Source organism: Carassius gibelio, chromosome B23 (genome assembly GCF_023724105.1).
Source record: "Carassius gibelio isolate Cgi1373 ecotype wild population from Czech Republic chromosome B23, carGib1.2-hapl.c, whole genome shotgun sequence".
NCBI lineage: Eukaryota > Metazoa > Chordata > Actinopteri > Cypriniformes > Cyprinidae > Carassius > Carassius gibelio.
Genome location: NC_068418.1, coordinates 23,616,645 through 23,636,539, shown reverse-complemented (window position 1 = coordinate 23,636,539; position 19,895 = coordinate 23,616,645). Strand labels below are relative to the sequence as shown.

Sequence of the window (19,895 nt, the reverse complement as noted above, 5' to 3'; positions counted from 1 at the left end):
GTATCACTATATATAGTGCTTTTGTCAATATAGGATCACATTTTTTATATTCGTCCCTCAGAGATATTAATCCGTCCTGTCACATTATCGACGTTGCATTACTGGCAGATTTATCCCCGAATCATAACCATCAGTCCACGTATCATTAATCAATTGAGTGCATCTGTGTGAATCTTCAGACAACACGGCTGAAAATGATGTTTTGAACACGGATGCACACGGCTTCATTCACGCAAACTGTTCTTCCATACATTAGCTTTAGGTCAGCTTTTTAAATACAGCTACTGCTCAAAAGTCCACTGTCAGAGGTTAGTTCTTTTCAGAATAAACATCAGCGTATACATCCACAAACAAATATCTCATCCTCTCTCAAAACAAAGGACAGAGAGGTGAAGACCTGTGCTATTGTCCACAAACATGCAACAATAGTCTATAGCATGCAGAAGAAAAGGACTTCACACTATTCATTTGGAAAACATCTATTCTGAACTAAATTAGTTTTTGTCCATTTTGCAATGCACAAACAACTTTGAAATTAAATAGTTTTTTTTACAGAGAGAATATATAAAGTTTTAGTTTCACATGGCACAGTGTTCCCATATCTTTTTCATGCGTTTCCGATCATTTTTGTGGATTTTTACATATTTTCGCTGCATTTATGACATTATGTTTTATAGTTTGCACTCACAAAACAGCCATTTCTAAGAATAACTAAAAATATATATATTCACTAAAGAAATACGCATGACTTTTATTACTTTCCGTAACTTTTCCAAGTCTGGAAATGGGAAAATGGTTTCTGAAAGTTGTCACATATAACTGCTTGAATTATAGCTAAGCCTACATTAATGCATGAAAACACCATTTCTATATTCAAAACTGAAACAAACTCAAAATGAAACAAAAAACCCATCTGTCCATCCTTTGAGGGGGAGAAATATAAGATGAGACCTCGCTCATTCCCACCGTCCTGGATTTATGGCTCCGCTCTTACAAAGTGAGAATTGTTTAGTTTGAACACAGTTTCTTACTGCTGTCATAAAGCGTCTAGACTGCACACCCCTCCTCTCTGCACCCTCAGTCCGTGCATGATAGACGTTTGTTTTTACTAAATATATAGAGTCCTCTTTGTGTCCTGATGGACAGACGGTCCATTTTCAAGGCTTGTCTTTATCTAAAAACAGTGCTGATGGTGGAATGGCACGGCTGGTTGTGATTAGCTGGACAAAAATAATGATCTTTGCAGACATATTGTGTTTGTTACAACTCTAACACTCTTAAAAATAAACGTGCTTTATTAGCAATGATGGAACCTTTAACATCCTTGGAACCTTTCCAATGGATGCATGTTCTTTATAGATATGAAATGTTCTTAACATTAAATGTTTATTTTAAGAAATGTTCAATGAAAGGCTCTTTAACCACCCCCCAAAAAATGGTTCTTCAATGGAATTGCTGAATTTTTTTTTTTTTCTTTTTTTTACCTTTATCTTTAAGAATATACTCTTTAAATAAAGGTTCTTCACTGGCATCCATGGTTCCATGAAGAACTTTTAACAACATTCCTGGAATTTTTTTCCATTCCATAAAAAGTTCTTTATAGACTCTTAAAAATAAAGATTTCAAAAGGTTCTTAATTTTTCAGTGGTGATGCCATAGAAGAAGAAAAAAATTCCCCAAAGAACCGTTCAGTGAACATCTCTTATATCTAAAGTAGCTTTTGTGGAAAAGAAAGTTTTCACAGAAGTTACCGGTTCTTCGTGGAACCATCAAACCCATTAAGGAACCTTCGGTTTTAAGAATGATGTTTCTTTTTATTTAGATCCTTTAACATCCATGCAACTTTTCCATTGGACAAAGGTTATTTGTGATGGAAAAGGGTGTATAAGATTAATAAAATGTTTTTAACAATATGCAAAAAAAAAAAAGAAAAAAAAAAAAAAAAAAACATTCTTGAGCACTCTTTACTGAAAGGTTCTTTGGGGAACCAAAAAAAGAAAAAGATTATTCTCTAGCATTGCTCTATTTATAATAATTATTATTATTATTATTATTATTATTATTATACATTTTAAGACTCTTTAATACTCTTACAAAATAAAGGCTTTTTATTGCTATTGCTGGTTCCATGAAGAATCTTTAACGTCCATGGAAAAGATTTTTTCTCTTTTTTTTGAAAAAAATGTTTGTTTTAACTGTTCGCTGAAAGGTTCTCTGGGAAACCAAAATGTTTCTTCTGTGACATCGCTGTGAAAACTCTCTTTTGGAATCTTTATTTTCAAAAGTATATGAACTTAAAGTTTACAAATAGTGTCATAAAAATAGTTTTAAAAGGATCTTCTGTGGCATTGAGGGAAATTCAGATTCTGCTATGGAACTTGAGAGATTTTTTGTGAAAGAACTGCGGAGCTTCTATCACGAACACAAATTCCTCATATGTGTAAACATACCTGGCAATAAAACTCATTCTGATTCTGATTCTGAAAAAGGTGTGTTAGATTATTAAAATGTTCTTTGCACTAAGAAAACAGTGTTTTTTTTTATTTATTTTTTTTAATAACTTTTCACTGAGAGTTTTCTATGGCTATTTTTTGAGTGAATGTCTGCATCAAGGTGTTCCAACACTGCTAAGTGTTTTCCCAAACACCTAGCGTCCAGATTCCTGTAAGATGGGTGAGTCACAGCTCCTGCTCTAACCTCAGCCCTCAGTCAGTTTTAATGGAAACAACACTTACATGTCTGAATTGGGGAAATGGATTGAAAATATTCTTTCTTCCTGTTCTCCTAAGTCACAGAGGCCCTCCATTAAGTTTAGGGGCATCAATCTCCTCCGGTGTAAGGCATAAACGCGGCTGACAGTGAGACGGGTGGGGGGTGATGGCCTATCTTCTTTTGAGAAAAGCTATAAATTCTTTCGCACCCTTAAAGCACTTGCCGTTCTCACATTGCCTTATGAAAAAAGGGGGCGGGGGAAGCGGGGGTTAAAAAAATCTCTGTCCATTCTGAGCTGGGAAATTTACAAAACCATAGCTGTCCATCGCAGAACAGGATGTGCCAATTGGTGTGTGCTTTAACAGCAGTTACTGACACATCTGATGTGCTGAGATTATCCAGTGAAAAGCAGCGCATAATGCACATTGTTAGCTCTGAAAGGCTGGTTGTGTGCATTAAATAAGATGGAAGCCTGGCCATTTGCATGAAAAGCTAAGTGAAGAATTAATAAGCAAATGTATCTGACTTCACTGTCCAGTGTCTGCAAAGAGAGCAAATGACTCATGTGCCCACCTTATCCAAAAATCATCCATGATGCATCCTGACTAAAACCATCAGACCAAAACAAAAGACTGCGTCCAGCCGGTATTGTTAAGTCCAGTACGTGACATTATTAAAAAAAAAATAATAATAAGCTTTTGATGCATTGTGTCTTGCATAAGGATATTTTGGTAATTTTTAGTCTTAGAAACCCTTAAAATAAAAATACAATTAATAAATAAATAACAAACATAATACAATTTATGTTGAGTATTTCCATTAAAAACTTAACAAACCAGATACAGATAAAAATAATAATAAAAAATGTTTTATCATGTATGTTTTTTCTTTTTAAAGAGACCATTGCATCCAGAAAGTAACATCAAAAAAAATAATTTTTGGTCATAGCAAAAAAAAAAAAAAAAAAATTATATATATATATATATATATATATATATATATATATATATATATATATATATATATATATATATATATATATATATATATATATACACACACAATGCAAATGCTAAATATTATTTGTTAACTAATATAGTCACATATCCATATTTTTGAAATAAGGTAAGACAATTGCTTTGCATACTGCATTTGAATGAACTAAACAACTCCAGGTTTTTTCCTCATTTCTTCTTTAACATTTGCATATATTTACTTGTCTGCTCTTCATTCATACATTACACATGAGTACAGTGTGACAGGCAGGTCTTTGTGTTTAATGTGATGGGTTAATGTCAGTTGCAATTTCCATATTTAAATCACAGAGTGAAGAAGCACGCACAGATTTGTCTTCATGTACACAAAAAAAAATACATTTTATGTTTGCATCATTTAGAATGAAGAACATCTTCATGCAGTGGCAAGTATAAAAGGACAAGTTTTTCATTTCATTCAAAATATAAGATACAGCATTGTACAAAGTGGAAATACAATGATTTAATAATACATCCAAAATATATAATAAGGTGTAAATTCATAAAGTAAGACACACATATACCTGTATAACGTCTGTTAAATAATTATACTATATAATATTATAATTCCGTTATCAAGATAGATAAAAAAAAAAAGTTGCATGGGGAAAAAAAAATTGTGATAATGTTTTACAAAAAAAATGACAGTTTTTGTTTCTCCCCGCCTGCTCACTTGCTTTCCTCCCTCCCTCTCTCTCTCTCTCTGTCTCTCTTTCTCTCCAGCATCACTCTTCCCTCCCTCCCTCTCTCTCTCTCTCTCTCTCTCTCTTTCAAGACTCCTCCCCCTTTCTCTCGACTCTGCATTTCTCATCAATGAAGCCTCATTTGAATAATGCGCGAGTACTTTGGACCGGAGCCAATCAGCTGTCAGAAGAGCATGATAAATCGCAATGCATTATTGATAATAATAATTACTTTGACATGCGCATTTCTACTCAAGGGGCTAATTTCCCCCGACCTGGAGAATTTCTAAAGGAGAGGGACTAAATAGTCTTACTACTCGCCCCTGATGGTTGTAGGTTATCATGTCGCGGCGCAAGCAATCCAAACCACAGCATATCAATTCAGACGATCCCGCTTCGACACAAAACGGTAAGTTTGAGGCGACACAAACTTTCTGTATAATTCTGTGCTCGTGTACTGTAGGTTGAATGTTTAATTTCATACCTGAATCACGAAATTCGGCGTCAGTGGGTTCACGAGTCTCGATATCGAGGTGATGTGGTTTTATAAATCGCTAAATCAACCAGAAAGTTGTTTTATTAATCAAATTCGATACAAATGCGATTAAACTTCGGCCACTGTTTATCGTGACAATTTCACCAACCTAGTTAAAAAAAAAAAAAAAACACGGTCGTTGTCTTTTTTTTTTTTTTTGTTTGTTGATTTAAGTGTTTAGCTATTTTGTTTACATTTTTACGATTTTTTTTTTCTGATGTTTAACGGCGTTTTTACGTTTGTCGAGTCAGCCATGCTTTTAGTTTTACGTTGATTCAAAACTATAATAAAGTAATTTCTAAGGTGAGAGGGGAAATATTTACCCACTGAAATTACATTATTGTAACTTAATTTCGTTAAATGTGTTTTAGCGTCGATCAGTTGGATCACTGGCTGATAAATATACACGTAAGTTATATTCCAGACTGTGCTTGTGTGTTAATATTTGATGTGGCGTATTGGTATCACTGACCACTGTTAAACAAAGGTGCTCAACAGGTCGGCATGAAATGTGAGTCGCGAGCAAGCTTGACCACAAAGCAATAAATCCCCCACAGTTTCTTTTGGTCGCATATGGAGATGTGAATGGGGGGATGGAAATGAAGTTGTGTGTAATGGGGGTGTAAATGTAAACTACATGACTCTTATCCACGACATACTGAAATGTGGTTATTCTTAAAGGTGGCATAGATGTGTTTGGTTATTTACATGTACTGAGGGTTGGATTTGTGTTTGTCTTGTTTCCTTAAAGTTGGTTTTAATTTCAGTCAAGCTGCGTTATAAAATGTTTGATGTGGAATTCCCTTTCAGTTAAGGTACAATCAGTGTGTAACGCTGTGAAGGTATCAGTAAAGATACATTGTATCCCTTGTACATTGATCAAACGCCCCCTTGTGGTGAGCAGAACAGCGCGCAGGGGTTACAATGTACCCAGTCGACTAACCCTAAACACATGGTTGAAGCATGATTAATTTCTGGCACTTTTTTTTTTTTTAATCCGATCATTTTTAGCTTATTTCCACTGCCTTTTTTTATTTTATTTTTTTATTTTTTTGAACATGCAATCAATTGTACTACCACCCGTTTTTGAAAGTGAATTTAGTTTTTAAAAAGTCGTCTTTTATTTATTTTAATTTTTTTTTCTAAAATGTGCTGTTTTGCCTAGTAGCTCTGGGAACAATGCAACTTGTTTTCTTTACTTCTACGTCTAGTGAACAATTAACATGTCCAGTTTCACTGTCAGAATGTTAACAGGTGGTCTTTCCCTTTCATAAGAGATGATGAAATTTGCATTTAACAATGGCCCTGTTAAAAGGGCCTTTCTAATGGTGCTGCAACTTAATTTGATTTGCTTTGCATTTTCTGCAATTAGAAAGACCAACTGGCTGCTATACACCTTATCAGCATTTTTTTTTTTTTCACTATTAGGACTGCCTAACAACGATGAACATCAGTTAAGCATGTGCTGTGCTTTATGAGCCATGTGTATTTTACTGTTTAGGAACATGGTAACAGATGGAGGAAGTTTATATTTAATATGCAGTTTGTCTTTTTGTATTGTTAAATTTATTTCTAGTACAAATTGGATTAAAAAAAAAAACAATTTCTTGAACATGCTGCCCTCATCTGGTGGGATTAAATGGAGGACTTTAAATGTGGCTTCTTACAAAAGCAGTTTGAGTTTATATAACATCTGGCCTATGCAAATTAAATACCCCAAATATGTCACTTAATGCATGACTTCAGAACATAAGTCCCAAGTAAAGCTGAACTACTTCTGTAAGTTTTAATGGCCTCTTGTTTAAAAAAAATAAATAAATAAATGAATAAAATCACCATGCCTTGCTTTTCACCCGTGAGTACTGGTAACATTTATATTTATCTAGACTTTGTTTAATATTTACAGCACATTATCCTTTGGTCTTGAATAATAAGTTATCTTTTGAACTTTATCTCTTTGCTGCAGGGATCTTGCACAACGGTCAAGGTGAGGAGGATGGTAATGCGGCTAAGAGACGGCGATCAGAGGAGACGAGGGTTTGTGACAAATGTTGCGCCGAGTTCTTCGATGAGACGGAGTTTCTCGAACACGAGAGAAATTGCACTAAGAGTCAGCAGGTCGTGATCATGAAAGATGCCGATGGGAATGAAGTGCCCTCCGAGTTCTCCCAGCGTTCTCCGGGTGATTTCCTGGGTGATAATGGGGATCAGTCAACCAGTAATTCCCATTCAAAGCAGAGTGCAGATTCTGAGGAGATGGACGAACAACTCATGCTGAACCAGGATGACCCTTCAAGTCAAGATCAGAATGTGTCTGGCAGTTCAGAAGCGGGGTACATGGCATCTTCCAAATTACAAGACTCTAATGTGACTCTTGAGTCCATGGCTGCTACTAAAGTTGCTGTAACCCAACACTCGTCCAATTCATCTAATCAGAAGTCTCCACCCCCACAACCACACCAAGATGCCCTTCTTGCAATCCCCATGATCCTGGAACAGCTGGTCAGTCTCCAGCAGCAGCAACTGCAGCAGATTCAGCTAACCGAGCAGATACGCCTCCAAGTGGCCATGATGACACCTCAGAGTTTCCACTCCGCACTGGGTGCCGCTGTGGATCCACTGAAAGCACTGGGTGCACATCTATCACAGCAGCTTTCGGCCGCAGCTGCCCTCATTGGCAAACGGACGGGCTCCCAGAACTTGTCCTTGGAAGCCTTAAAGCAAGCAAAGCTACCTCAATCAGCCACCATCCCCACATCCCTCGCTGGAGGTTTGGGCTCGGTGCCCTTAAAAGCAGAGTTGAAGGGACTCCCCGATTTAGCTAGTCGGCTTCCAGCGCTCCTTCCTCAATCCCCAGGGGTCATGGGTTTACAGAGTCCCTTTAATACCCTTGCAGCAAGCATGGATTCATCTAAAAAGGCAAAAAATAAGATCCCTGCCGTGCCGGAGTCCAGAAATGGCTCGGGTGAACATATGTTCAAGCACAAGTGCAAGTTCTGCGGGAAGACATTTGGAAATGACAGCGCTCTCCAAATCCACTTGCGCTCACACACTGGCGAAAGGCCTTTTAAATGTAACATCTGTGGAAACCGTTTCACAACCAAAGGAAACCTCAAAGTGCATTTCCAGAGGCACAAAGAAAAATACCCACACATTAAGATGAATCCCCATCCTGTACCAGAACACCTAGACAACATGCCGACACACAGTGGCATCCCTTATGGCATGTCTGTGCCCTTCGATGAGAGCAATTTTACTGACACCAAACCAGTGCAGGGGCTTCCCTCCACAAGTCTCCATCCACCAGTGCTCCAAGGATTCAAGCCCTCATATGATGTACCAGTAGGTGGGGACCTCTACTCTCAGAGGCCTTCTTCATCTGGCAGCGACGGTGCATCTATTTCTTCTAGCATGTTCGGTCCGGAGATGGCGGGACTGGATCAAAGCAAAGATTCCTCGGATGCGCTGGTTGGATTGCACCACATAAACGTTAACAGTCTACATGGCGAAAATGGCTCTGGTACTGCAAAACTTCAGCAGATGGTGGATGGCTTGGAGACGAAGACAAATGACCCTAATGAATGTGTTATTTGCCATAGAGTGCTGAGCTGCCAAAGTTCCCTCAAAATGCATTACCGCACACACACTGGTGAGCGACCTTACAAATGCAAAATTTGTGGCCGGGCTTTCTCCACAAAGGGCAACCTTAAAGCTCATTATGGCGTTCACAGGGCCAACACTCCCCTTAAGATGCAACACTCGTGCCCGATTTGTCATAAGAAGTTCACCAATGCTGTCGTCCTCCAGCAGCATATTCGCATGCACATGGGTGGCCAGATTCCCAACACCCCTCTGCCAGAGAATCAGTTTGAAAGTCCTGAAGCAATGGATGCTAGCATGACTGAGGATAAGAACATTGACTCCACTGGCCATGAAGAAAGTATGGAAGAGCAAGACTTGGATTTGGACAATCAAGAGAAGCTGAACAACTCTACAGAGCCCCAGCCTGGTGCCAAAGAAGATCTGACTTTCCCAGGTCCACCTTCTATGTTTACAGGCATCGCCGCCCTGGAGAACCACATGAGGAGCCTCACCTCTGCACTGAACCTGCAACGGCAAAGCAGCACAGCTTCTGAGAGCGATAGCGGGCTGAAAGATTCTCCTTCAGCGGCTGGAGAAATGGACTACAAGAATGGCCGCAGTCCGGCTGTGTCTGAATCTGTGTCCTTCCACTCTTCGTCCCCAATAGATGGTCCTGGTCCCCTCAGTAACGGACAGTCAAAATCGCCAGAATCCACAAACCCAGATGATGGACTCCAATCCAAAACTGACTTGGATGCACCTCAAGATTTTGTCGAAAACAGTGGTGCACTGGACTTGACTTCGAGTTTTAATCCGAAACCAATCAAAGAGGAGCCAGGCCTGTCCTTCTCCAATGGCGAATATGGTAGGTTTAATCTCAACACCCTTAACATCACACTGACATTTCTTCTTGATGTTTTGCCCTCTAAGTTGTTTTTGTTCTTTTTTCTTAGGTTCTAGTCAATTACCATTCATGAGGGTGCCTCCAAGTCTGGTCAAACTGGAGATGCAGATTCCTCCTGAGACTCCCATGGGTGCTCATGGCCTGTACAGCTCCCAGCTGCCCCAAGGAGCTGCAACCCCTCCTGCGACTTCTTCTAGTGCTCCTCGTCGCTCCACCAAGCAACATCTCTGTAACTCCTGTGGGAAGAACTTTTCATCTGCCAGCGCCCTGCAAATCCATGAACGTACACACACAGGCGAGAAGCCTTTCGTTTGTACAATTTGTGGCAGGGCTTTCACAACCAAGGGAAACCTTAAGGTGAAGATGTCTTTTTGACTTTGTATTTAATTTTTTTTTTTCAATCAAGTGAATTGATTTGAAAGTCGAATATCTTGTGTATACTGCAATAAGTCTTACCGATTGTTGTTTCCTATTTTACAGGTGCATGTTGGGACCCACATGTGGAATAACACAGCAAGGCGGGGTCAGCGGCTCTCGTTGGATAACCCAATGGCTTTGATGGCCATGGGCGCAGAGTCCAAGATGAAACCAGACATGCTGCCACCCCCAAAGGATTTGATTCCCCCACCGATTAATTTCGACCCGTCGATGTGGAACCAGTACGCCGCTGCCTTCACAAACGGGCTGACCATGAAGACCAATGAGATTTCGGTCATCCAAAACGGCGGCATCCCTCTCCCAGGAAGTCTCGCTGGAGGACCTTTGTTGGGTTCAACTGGGGGAATAACCAAGATGGAGACCTCTCAGATGGGCATCCCTGGCACAATTGCAGAAATGGAAAAGAATGGCTCTGACAGCATAGCAAAGTTTCCACATTTTATGGAGGAGGGTAGAGTGAATTAGACAGTAAAAGGACTACAGATGTTCACAATCAACGGTCTGCATTTGTGCTTAATGAGCCTGCTGAAATGTTAGGAACTGGGCTATTTATTAGTTGGTACAATCAATTCCTACATGTAACATTGCTTTTAAGAAGTTGCAAATTTACATACCCTTGTTAAATGAGCCTATGCCCTAAAATGGGCCATGCCTTCCATATTGGACACTTGCATGCTATCGATTTCTTCTAGTTGAATCTGATCTAACTACTGTAGGGTTTTTCTTTTCTTTTCCACTTTCCCTCTCTAATATATGCGGGTATTTTGTCAGTTTTATTTCTAGAAGTTGAATGTAAGTCTTACTTGAAATGGCTTTATTCCAGAGCAGTCTCATTGGTGATGGTTACATTGGGCTCAGCTCTTTGACCCTCAGGATGATCTCAGCCACAGGTGACCAGAGATCTCAATGTTTTAACCGTTAACATCTTGTCCATCTCTGCTTGACCACTCCTGGTCCTGTTGTTAGTTGTTCAAATAAATTTTATTAGTCAAAAATAATATCCATGGCATAGATGTCGTTCAACAAAGGTGTTTGTGGAATACGTGCCTAGATAAATTGACCATTCCACACAATCTACTGAAGATTACAGTTTAATTGATGGACTTAATGAAAAGTAGTAGTAGTGTAGGTTTGTTTTGAAACTGGATTTCACTAAGTTATTAATTATTATTATAATTTTTTTTTTTTACTTGATATAGTTTCTATTTTGCGCTTAATACCAAAAAATATTTTGCGAAGTGCCTATCTCGGAGTATATTTCTCGCTCCTGTATTTTCCTTGCCCTCACAAAAGACACCACAGGATTGTAATCAATGCCTTTCTTTTATTTAGACCACAATATGCTATAATAACTTTTTTTTTTTTTTTTTTTTTTTTTTTTTAGTGATTTAAATTGGTAGTCACTTTCATGCTTTCAGTGATCTTTATCAAATATTAGGATTGAGTCGCTTTCACATGAGACCTTTTTAATAGGTCAAAAGGCCGGTGTAATACTGAAATGCCTAATCATTCCTTGCACTTTATTTTTCCTCATTCTGCTAAGATCTGATATAAACCAGGCTTATGCCGATTATTTGATGAACGTTTGTTTCTTGGGCTCGTCAGATCATTTGCTTGCTTGCTGCCGTTTTAGGACCCAGAGAGTTTTAGAATTCTGTAAATTTGCCATTTACCATGCATTTTATATTTGTGAGCTAAGCAGGCATGCAAATCTAGTCCCAAAACCTCAGCAGTCATTCTTATTCTGGGGGAAAAGTCATGGTTTGCTACCCAGTTGTGTGTTGTGGGGGAAATGTTTTTGAGATCGTAGCCATGCATTCTTGAGTTAAAGGAATGAACGCGTGTATGCACGCAGAGTATCGAAACCGTAAAGACTTTACGCTGGTCAAATCTCTACCTCATTTAGAATTTTTCCCTTTTTTTTTTTTTTTGCATTGTGTTTGGAGTTATGGTTGCATTGTGCCCTGTAACCTGCTGATTTCTGTAATATAATGAATGTATGGCCAGACACTTTGCACAACACTTGTTCAAAATAGGCAGACTCCTCCTCTACATGCTCTAATATGCCTTTTACCAAGTTGTGCCTTTTTTTTTCTAGATCTAAAAGGAAGAAAAAAAAAAAAAGGTGGTGTCAGATCTTGGTTAAATGGGGTCATGTTTGTATGATTGTTCAAATGTTGAGTCCGTTTTAGGCTTGTTTACAGTGTAGACTTTTTGTAAATGTTTGCTTTTTTGTTTGTTCCCCTTCCATTCCGATATTTTGAGAATAAAACCAAGGATGACTTTTCCAAAACTTTGTGTATAAATTAACATCTCATTACTGTTGCAGAAGAGACTTGAGGACATTGAGGTGAATAATAGAGAGGGAGAGAGATACTTGTCTAAATTGATTACAATGCAGGAAAATTCACTTTATCATGTTCAAAGCAGAAAACTTAAGTTTAGAATGAGGGCGAACAGAACTGAATAGATGCTATTAAAAGTATCTGATTTTATTTAAAGTTAGTCTAAACCTTTTAGTGCCTTTACAATAGCACTAGTGCTATCATGGTGTTTACACTGCACTCCATGGTACTTGGAATTATGCAATTAAATTATCATTAAAACTACACAAACTTTGCATACCGTGGTACTGTATGGCAAAAAAAAACAAGTGATTGTACTTTTGGATATTTTGAGTTATTTACAATGGTTTAAAGTGAATGTGACATACAGCCATGTATGATGACCCATACTCAGAATCCATGCTCTGCGTTTAACCCATCCAAAGTGCACACACACACACACTGTGAGCAGTTGGGGGTTCGATGCCTTGCTCAAGGGCACCTATGTCAAGGTTTTGCTGGCCCAAGACTCAAACCCACAACCCTAAGGTTAGGAATCAAACTCTCTAAACACTAGGCCACAACTTCCGAACATGAATATGCATATGTATTATGGATATTTTAATGTGGTCTGTTGTCAGTTTTAATTTTTTATTCTTGTTCCAATTTTAAAAGCTGAAAAGCAGGATATGTTATACTACCATACAACTAGTATGGTGAAACTACAGAATATTTACTGTCATTTGTGACTCTGGAGCACAAAACCAGTCATCAGTAGCACAAATTTATTTGTAGCAATAGTCAACAATACATTGTATGGGTCATAATTATTGATTTTCTTCTATGACAAAAAGCATGAGAATAATTAAGTGAAGATTGTGTTCCATGAAGACATTTGTAAAGTTCTAACCATTAATGGGCTATACCAAAACTTAACTTTTGTTTAGTATTATGCATTGCTAAATACTTAATTTGGACATCTTTAAAGGCTTTATTTTTTTATTTTTATTTTTTTTGCACCCTCAAATTCTAGATTTTCAAACAGTTGCATCTCAGCCAAATATTGTCCCAACAAACTATGCATCAAGAGAAAATGTATTTATTCAGCATTTTCATTTCAGCATTTCATGTATTTATTGATGTATACATCTAAAAAATAATAATAATAAAAATAAAAAAAACCCTTATGGGACATGGTCACATATTTACGACGTCATTAAGCATATCCATTTCAGTTTGTGAGAGTAATTCTAAATAATAATAATAATACACACTAATATATATATGTGTATATATATATGTGTATATATATATATATATATATATATATATATATATATATATATATATATATATATATATATATATATAAATATGTATGTATGTATGTATGTATGTATGTATGTATGTATGTATGTATATATATATATATATATATATATATATATATATATATATATATACTAATAATAACACACAGGCCATCCTGTGTTGCGCGCGGCGCAGCCCTACGTCACCCATCAGCCTCCACCCAGAACGCGCGCTGTCTGCTGCTCCACTGTGGACAACAATGACGGATAACATTCCGCTGCAGCCTGTCCGACACAAAAAACGACATGACAACAAACGAAGAGACGGGTAAGAGCACGAAACGACGTTAAATGACAACAAAAACGCGTCGCCTGGAAAATGAAAGCTGGTTTATGGCCGATATATGGAGCATAGCATTGTGGCTAACAGCCCAGCTACACTTAACCCGCAAAATTATGTTGATAACGACATTATATCGCGACATGTCACTGAACAGCGCTATATTTCTAATGCTTCATTGATTATTCGCTATGAAGATGTCGTCTGAGCGATATTAGAGTCTTTATATTGTAGAGACAAGGGCACATCCTTGTTCCGGGACAGGTGAATTGTTGTCAAGGATGCGTCACAAATGTTTAAAGGAAAGCATAAAAATGTCTCCCTATGTATTCTGTTATGCTCTTTATTTATTTTTTTACCTAATATTTTCGGTGTGATGCATTTAATGCCTTTTGTTAGGATGGGCGACACTTAAAGACCATGATAAAGCTCTGATAGCACTATAATACCCTGCAGTTTATACGCACTTAGAAATAAAATCACCACGATAACCACAGTTTCTGTCAAAATGCCATAATTGTAGTTGCCTTCACCAAGCAAAAAAAGTACCACAGTACTAACATGGAGATGTAGTATTCTCTTAAAGGCCTAGGATAGACATGAAACTGCACTTTTAATTCTTTCAAATAAATAATATAAAATTGCATGAATTATTCTTGAACAGACCAAAGTATTTAAAGGGAGGTTACATTAAAAACATACATTTTTGATGCTGTATCCACTATTTTTAAATAATTTTTCTGTAGTCTGTACATGCAATTGCATGAGATAATTACAAGAAAACTAAGAGTAATCCCTGTAGGGATTGTTGCTGCTGTGGGTTTGTTTTACATTATAAAAAAATTAATGCAATGTTTAATGCAAAACTGTAATCTTAATATTGTTTCGAAAATTATTTTCAAGTCAGATATGGCTCATGTACTCATGGTTTGCCTTAAATGGATTTTATAAGCTTTCTATAAGCTGTTGTCAATCAGTTATGCTTTACATATACGGAAGTACAATGCCCAATATAAATATATAGGTCTTGATAAGAGTTTGTTTGATGAAGGTGTTGGTTAAAAAAAAGCTAATATTTACCAACACTGTTTTGTTGCTTGAAAATAATTCTGTGGCTGCCGTTAAATTCCAGTATCTGGAGCTGAATTTTTCTTTCTGGTAAAGGATCGTGAAGGGCTTGCTTTAATGCATTTCTGTATTAATTGAAGCACTTTGTGAATCAAGGCCACATGTAATGTTGATGATGATGTTGTATATTCAGCTGCTGCCCGTGGTCCAGATGCTGCGGAGGGGGAGATTTCCGTCCTCGGACCGTGTGGTTGGGCCATCCAGAAAAGAGAGAGCAGAGATACCCGAGAAATGTCATAAACAACCAAAAATACAATTTCTTCACCTTCCTGCCAGGGGTGAGTGACTACGAACGTGCAGAGAGCACCACCAGAGTAATTCAAGAACGTAATGCTAACATGTTCTTCAATTGCTCTGGTGGTTAACAGATGCATATGAGCTATTTGAAACATTTAAGCTGATATTGTATTGTAACCACTTAATCACATCCTAGCAATGAACCAGAACACCCTGACAACTCGGAGCCAAATTTTGCAAAAGTGGCACTTGCTTTACACTGCAGAAAATGTGCAGATCTCATTTCCTTATGCCACGCAGTGCGCCACTTTAAAAACAACCTTGTCCAGATTGCTGTATGGAAAGACATTTCTTTTGCATTGCAAATGTCTTCTGGTTATTTTGAATGATTTGAAGGACAAATGATAATCGGCGTTCAATTCTGAATGTTTTGCAAATGAGTGCCCAGCACTCTGGCATACAGCGAAAAACAAACAGCGAGGTGGTTTAGAGTAAACACTTGAAACTCTGTGTGGCATCGTCAAAACAAACGCAATTCTAGATGAACAGCGCTTGCTACGTGAGCCAATATGTTTAGTGGATGGAAATATGTTGAAATGAATTCGAAAACGTTTCAAGAAGACATTTAATATCACTAACAAAAAAAAAAAAAATGCTGTAGTAGTACCACAATGCTTTTTTGGACATATATTATGGTACTAGCATGATATATAAATATATATAATTATATAATATAAAACTAAGCATCACAGCTCTTTTCAATATTGATAATAAAAGGAAATATTAAGCATAATAGAATGATTTCTGAAGGATCGTTTCACACTGAAGATTGGAGTAATGTTGCTAAGAAAATTTAGCTTTGCATAACAGGAATAAATTAAATTTTACAACATATTATAACAAAACGGTTATTTTAAATTGTAAGAATATTTCACTGTTTTTACTGTATTTTTGATCATATAAATGGAAACTTGGTGAGCATAAAATCTAACCAATACCAAACCTTCGAATGCTAGTGTATGAATATTCAGTACCATGCTATATATCATATTTTGTTCGAACTATAAGTCATCTCATGTCATATGTTGTGTGTTTGTGTTTACAGGTGTTGTTTAACCAGTTCAAATACTTCTTCAACCTGTACTTTCTTCTGCTGGCCTGCTCACAGTTTGTGAATGAGCTCAGATTAGGGGCTCTGTACACGTACTGGGTTCCTCTGGTGAGACCGACCACCGTTTTGTCATGATAAATAGGCTTATTAATATAAATGTGCATGGTCAGATTTGATGCATTTTTTGTTTTTCACAAGGGGTTTGTTTTGATCATTACGATCGCGAGGGAAGCTGTCGAGGAGATGCGATGTTACCTACGGGACAAAGAGGTCAATTCACAGATCTACAGTAAACTCTCCACAAGAGGTGAGCCATTGTTTCCACCTATAAAGCTTTTTGTGTGCCACACATTTTAGTTTTTGTAGATTTATTGGATGAAGCTGAGTCCTTATGCCTTGATTTGTTAGGTAAATGTGTGTTGTAAATGTTGCGAAGTGAGCAATCAGCGGGAGAGAGTTATTTGCTGGTTTTGTATATTTTTAATGTTTCCGTTTTATTGTTTGGCGTAGATTTGAATGATGATTCTCTATGCGGTGATTTCTTGTGTAAATGCATTCTTAATTAGCAATCACTTTTTGTTGTTGTGTGTTGTAGACCTAAATGTTTTTAGGTTGATTCAGTGCACATGGTTTAGTAATGTAGGCACTAAATGCATGTTGCAAATGTTTGCAATGGGCAATCAGATTTGTTTGGGGGGGTTTTTTTCATGCATTTTCTTTTTAACATGATTTTTTTTTTTTTTTGCTGTAGGTGCAATACATTTTAACGTTGTTCTCACTCATATCAATGAAAGTCTAGCAGTGTGCATTCAATTCAAGATACAGATTTGTTATTTCTGTAGTGCTGTATGTTTGCCATAGATATAACTTTACACATTACATGTGTTGTAAACCGTGTACATGTGTAACCGGCCTACAAAAACTTGATTATGCATTTCTTGTTTGCTGTATGATTGTTAAATCTTGGATTAATTTTTTCTGTAAACTTATTTTCTTTCATTTAGCAAAGGTTTGATGGTAGGCCTCATTGATCTAAGCTTATGCGCCTTAGTTTTTAAGTTGAATATTGACAAAATTGTCTACAAATAATGCTTTGTTTCAATCAATCAGATCTAAGAAGAAATACTAATCCTTTGCTAACTGAAAGAAAACAAGTTGACAAAAATTCAAGTATTTGGTGGTAATGTGGCATAATGCGAAATTTACAAGAACACCAAATTGGGTTTTTCAGAAAGCATTTTCAGCACAAGGAAGTTTGCAAACTTCTTTCATCTTAAATAAAATTTCCATTAAACAAAAAAGATTAATATATGGCTTGCTAAAGTTACAGATGCATCAGCCATAAAACAGACTGCTGTTTGTCTTTAAATTGAGGTAGGGATGTAAATTGTATCATATACCGGGGGATGAAAAGCGTTTGACAATAAAAAGGAAGAGAACCTCCTGCCGTTCCCATCACATGCCTTCCTTTGATCTGGCAGGCTCTCTTCTCTCATAAACCCAGTGTATGCACGCTCGGCAGTAACGGCCTCCATATAAGGCTCATAGAGCGGAGCTGTGGCATTTGCTGGCTACCTGGGAGGCCTTGTGATTGCCCTGCCCAGACCAACAGGGAGGAAAAACATCAAAGTTCATCATATTTAAACTGGCCCTCGACTCCTGTTTTTAATAGACTCACACCATTAAAGGTGGGTGTGGGATTTATGGTCGCAGGTCACACCTTCCGGAGCAGAACACTGTTTTTCCTGGTTTCTGGAAGTTTGAAATTTAAGGGGACGATACCAAGTGACCAATCTGTTGGGGAATGGTTTAAACCAGTGGAGCAAGTGATAGGGATAAAATATTGGCTTAATTGAAAGAATAATTCATTAAAACCCAATATAACCAACACTAACTTAATTGTTCATTTGTATAAAAAATTAATCTGTAACAGTACTGAGCTTAGTGCAATAAGAGTGTCCTTTTATTCTAAAAAGAATGCACATATACATATGTGCTAATGTCTTACATATGCATTGGTAAAGGTCTCCACAGGGGTTAAAGGTCCCTGACCTTTTCCAAACAATTTTAGTTGTGCATTTTCAATGGAATGAGAGATGGTTCTCACAGCACTCTTGTAAAGCCGCATAGGAAGGTATTGTCTAAAAACAAATGGAAATCTCATATGCACTCGGAGCTTTTGAGAAATCTGAATGGGGACTTAAACAAGGCTTAAATATGTGAGGTTTTATCATGAAATATGCAGATTTAGGACCACGGGTGAAACCTCTGACAGATGCTTTTTTTTATTGTTACATTTATTCCTACGATGCAAGGTTTTGTTTAATGGGGAGTCTAATGCACCTTTTCTAATGCACAAATGTATTAGGATTGAACAGAAAGTCATGGAAATCCTGGGAATATCAGGGAATTTATTTTTAAAGTATGAGCTTTCGTAGATGTGATTTGATCTCAATTATGCAGTTATCACTGTGGAATTGCTGAAAAGTTGTGGAAACTAAATCAATTGAAGATTTTTAGATTTTAGGCATTGCTTTTTCAGACTTTTGTACTTTTTATTCATTATATTATTCTTTTTTTCAATCTTATTATACTCTGTGTGTTTCTAGTTAAAAATTACTGACCTACAATTTCTCATTAAGCTAATTATTATAAAAAATGTAATTCAATCTGTCAACTTTTCATTTAGCACAGATTTTGTATTTATTTTTGTAACTGATTGATCGTAGGCCTCATTGATCTAAGCATGCATACCTCAGTTTTCAAGTGAGTATTGGCAAAACTATCTGTATATAATATTTTTTTACCTATATAATTTGCTCTGAAATATGCAACTGGCTAGAAATTGACCTAAAAAATGGGGAACTTTTAGCTATTAGGGCATTGCTTTTTCAGACGGATTAAATGTTTAAAATAATCATCCAATGGTTCAACACATAAAGAAAATGCATCAGTCTGAATTTCTCTTTCTCTCTCTCCGCAGGAACCATGAAGGTGAAAAGTAGTGGCATCCAGGTTGGAGATCTTATCATTGTTGAAAAGGTTGGTTTGCTAATCAGCTCACTCATTGTTAGGAATTGAGATCTTCTGACAAATGGCATCTCATACCTCTCAATGCTTTAGCTGTTTACCTTCCCCTGAGATTAGGGCAATTTGACCCCTCAGTGGGGCGGTAAGACATAACAAGCTTTATATGTATATGTAAAATGAAGATTGTGCTTGAATGAACATGTAAGGTTTTCACACACTAGAGCATAGTTTTGTTATAGATCGAAAACTCCAACATAGAATATTTGGCTTGTATTTATTTATTGATTAAAGTTGCCAGTGGATCAAAAAGGTCTTTGAGCTTTTAATGCTGAAAAGAGCTGTCAATCATTTTGAATGACTGAAACATGTGACCCGAGGCCAGTGGTTGGTTATTAGTAATCCTGCCTAATTCCACTCTGGTATTTAGTGTTGCCTTTTGTTCAACTGTTGCCTCTCTGCCGTGCAGACTGAAGCCTATTGTAAGGGAATTGCACTGTTGGTCTCCCCCTGCGAAGTCTGAGAACATG

At 37.2% G+C, this 19,895-nt stretch overlaps 2 protein-coding genes across 2 annotated transcripts in view; both read left to right on the top strand.

The window, feature by feature from the left end:
- The first annotated feature begins 4,535 nt into the window (after positions 1 to 4,535).
- Positions 4,536 to 12,181, top strand: LOC128011775 (sal-like protein 4). Its single transcript, XM_052594484.1, has 4 exons — positions 4,536 to 4,838; positions 6,931 to 9,411; positions 9,500 to 9,807; positions 9,931 to 12,181. Exons 1-4 carry the CDS (start codon positions 4,772 to 4,774, stop codon positions 10,351 to 10,353), a joined length of 3,279 nt encoding a protein of 1,092 aa, XP_052450444.1. The 5' UTR covers positions 4,536 to 4,771; the 3' UTR covers positions 10,354 to 12,181.
- A 1,534-nt stretch (positions 12,182 to 13,715) lies between these two features.
- Positions 13,716 to 19,895, top strand: part of LOC128011479 (probable phospholipid-transporting ATPase IIA) — a 52,355-nt gene continuing 46,175 nt past the window's right edge. The window contains exons 1-5 of the mRNA XM_052593939.1: positions 13,716 to 13,850; positions 15,124 to 15,268; positions 16,333 to 16,446; positions 16,537 to 16,645; positions 19,322 to 19,380. Coding sequence (XP_052449899.1) covers positions 13,783 to 13,850; positions 15,124 to 15,268; positions 16,333 to 16,446; positions 16,537 to 16,645; positions 19,322 to 19,380 — 495 coding nt within the window. The 5' untranslated portion in view covers positions 13,716 to 13,782. The remainder of the gene's footprint in view (positions 13,851 to 15,123; positions 15,269 to 16,332; positions 16,447 to 16,536; positions 16,646 to 19,321; positions 19,381 to 19,895) is intronic.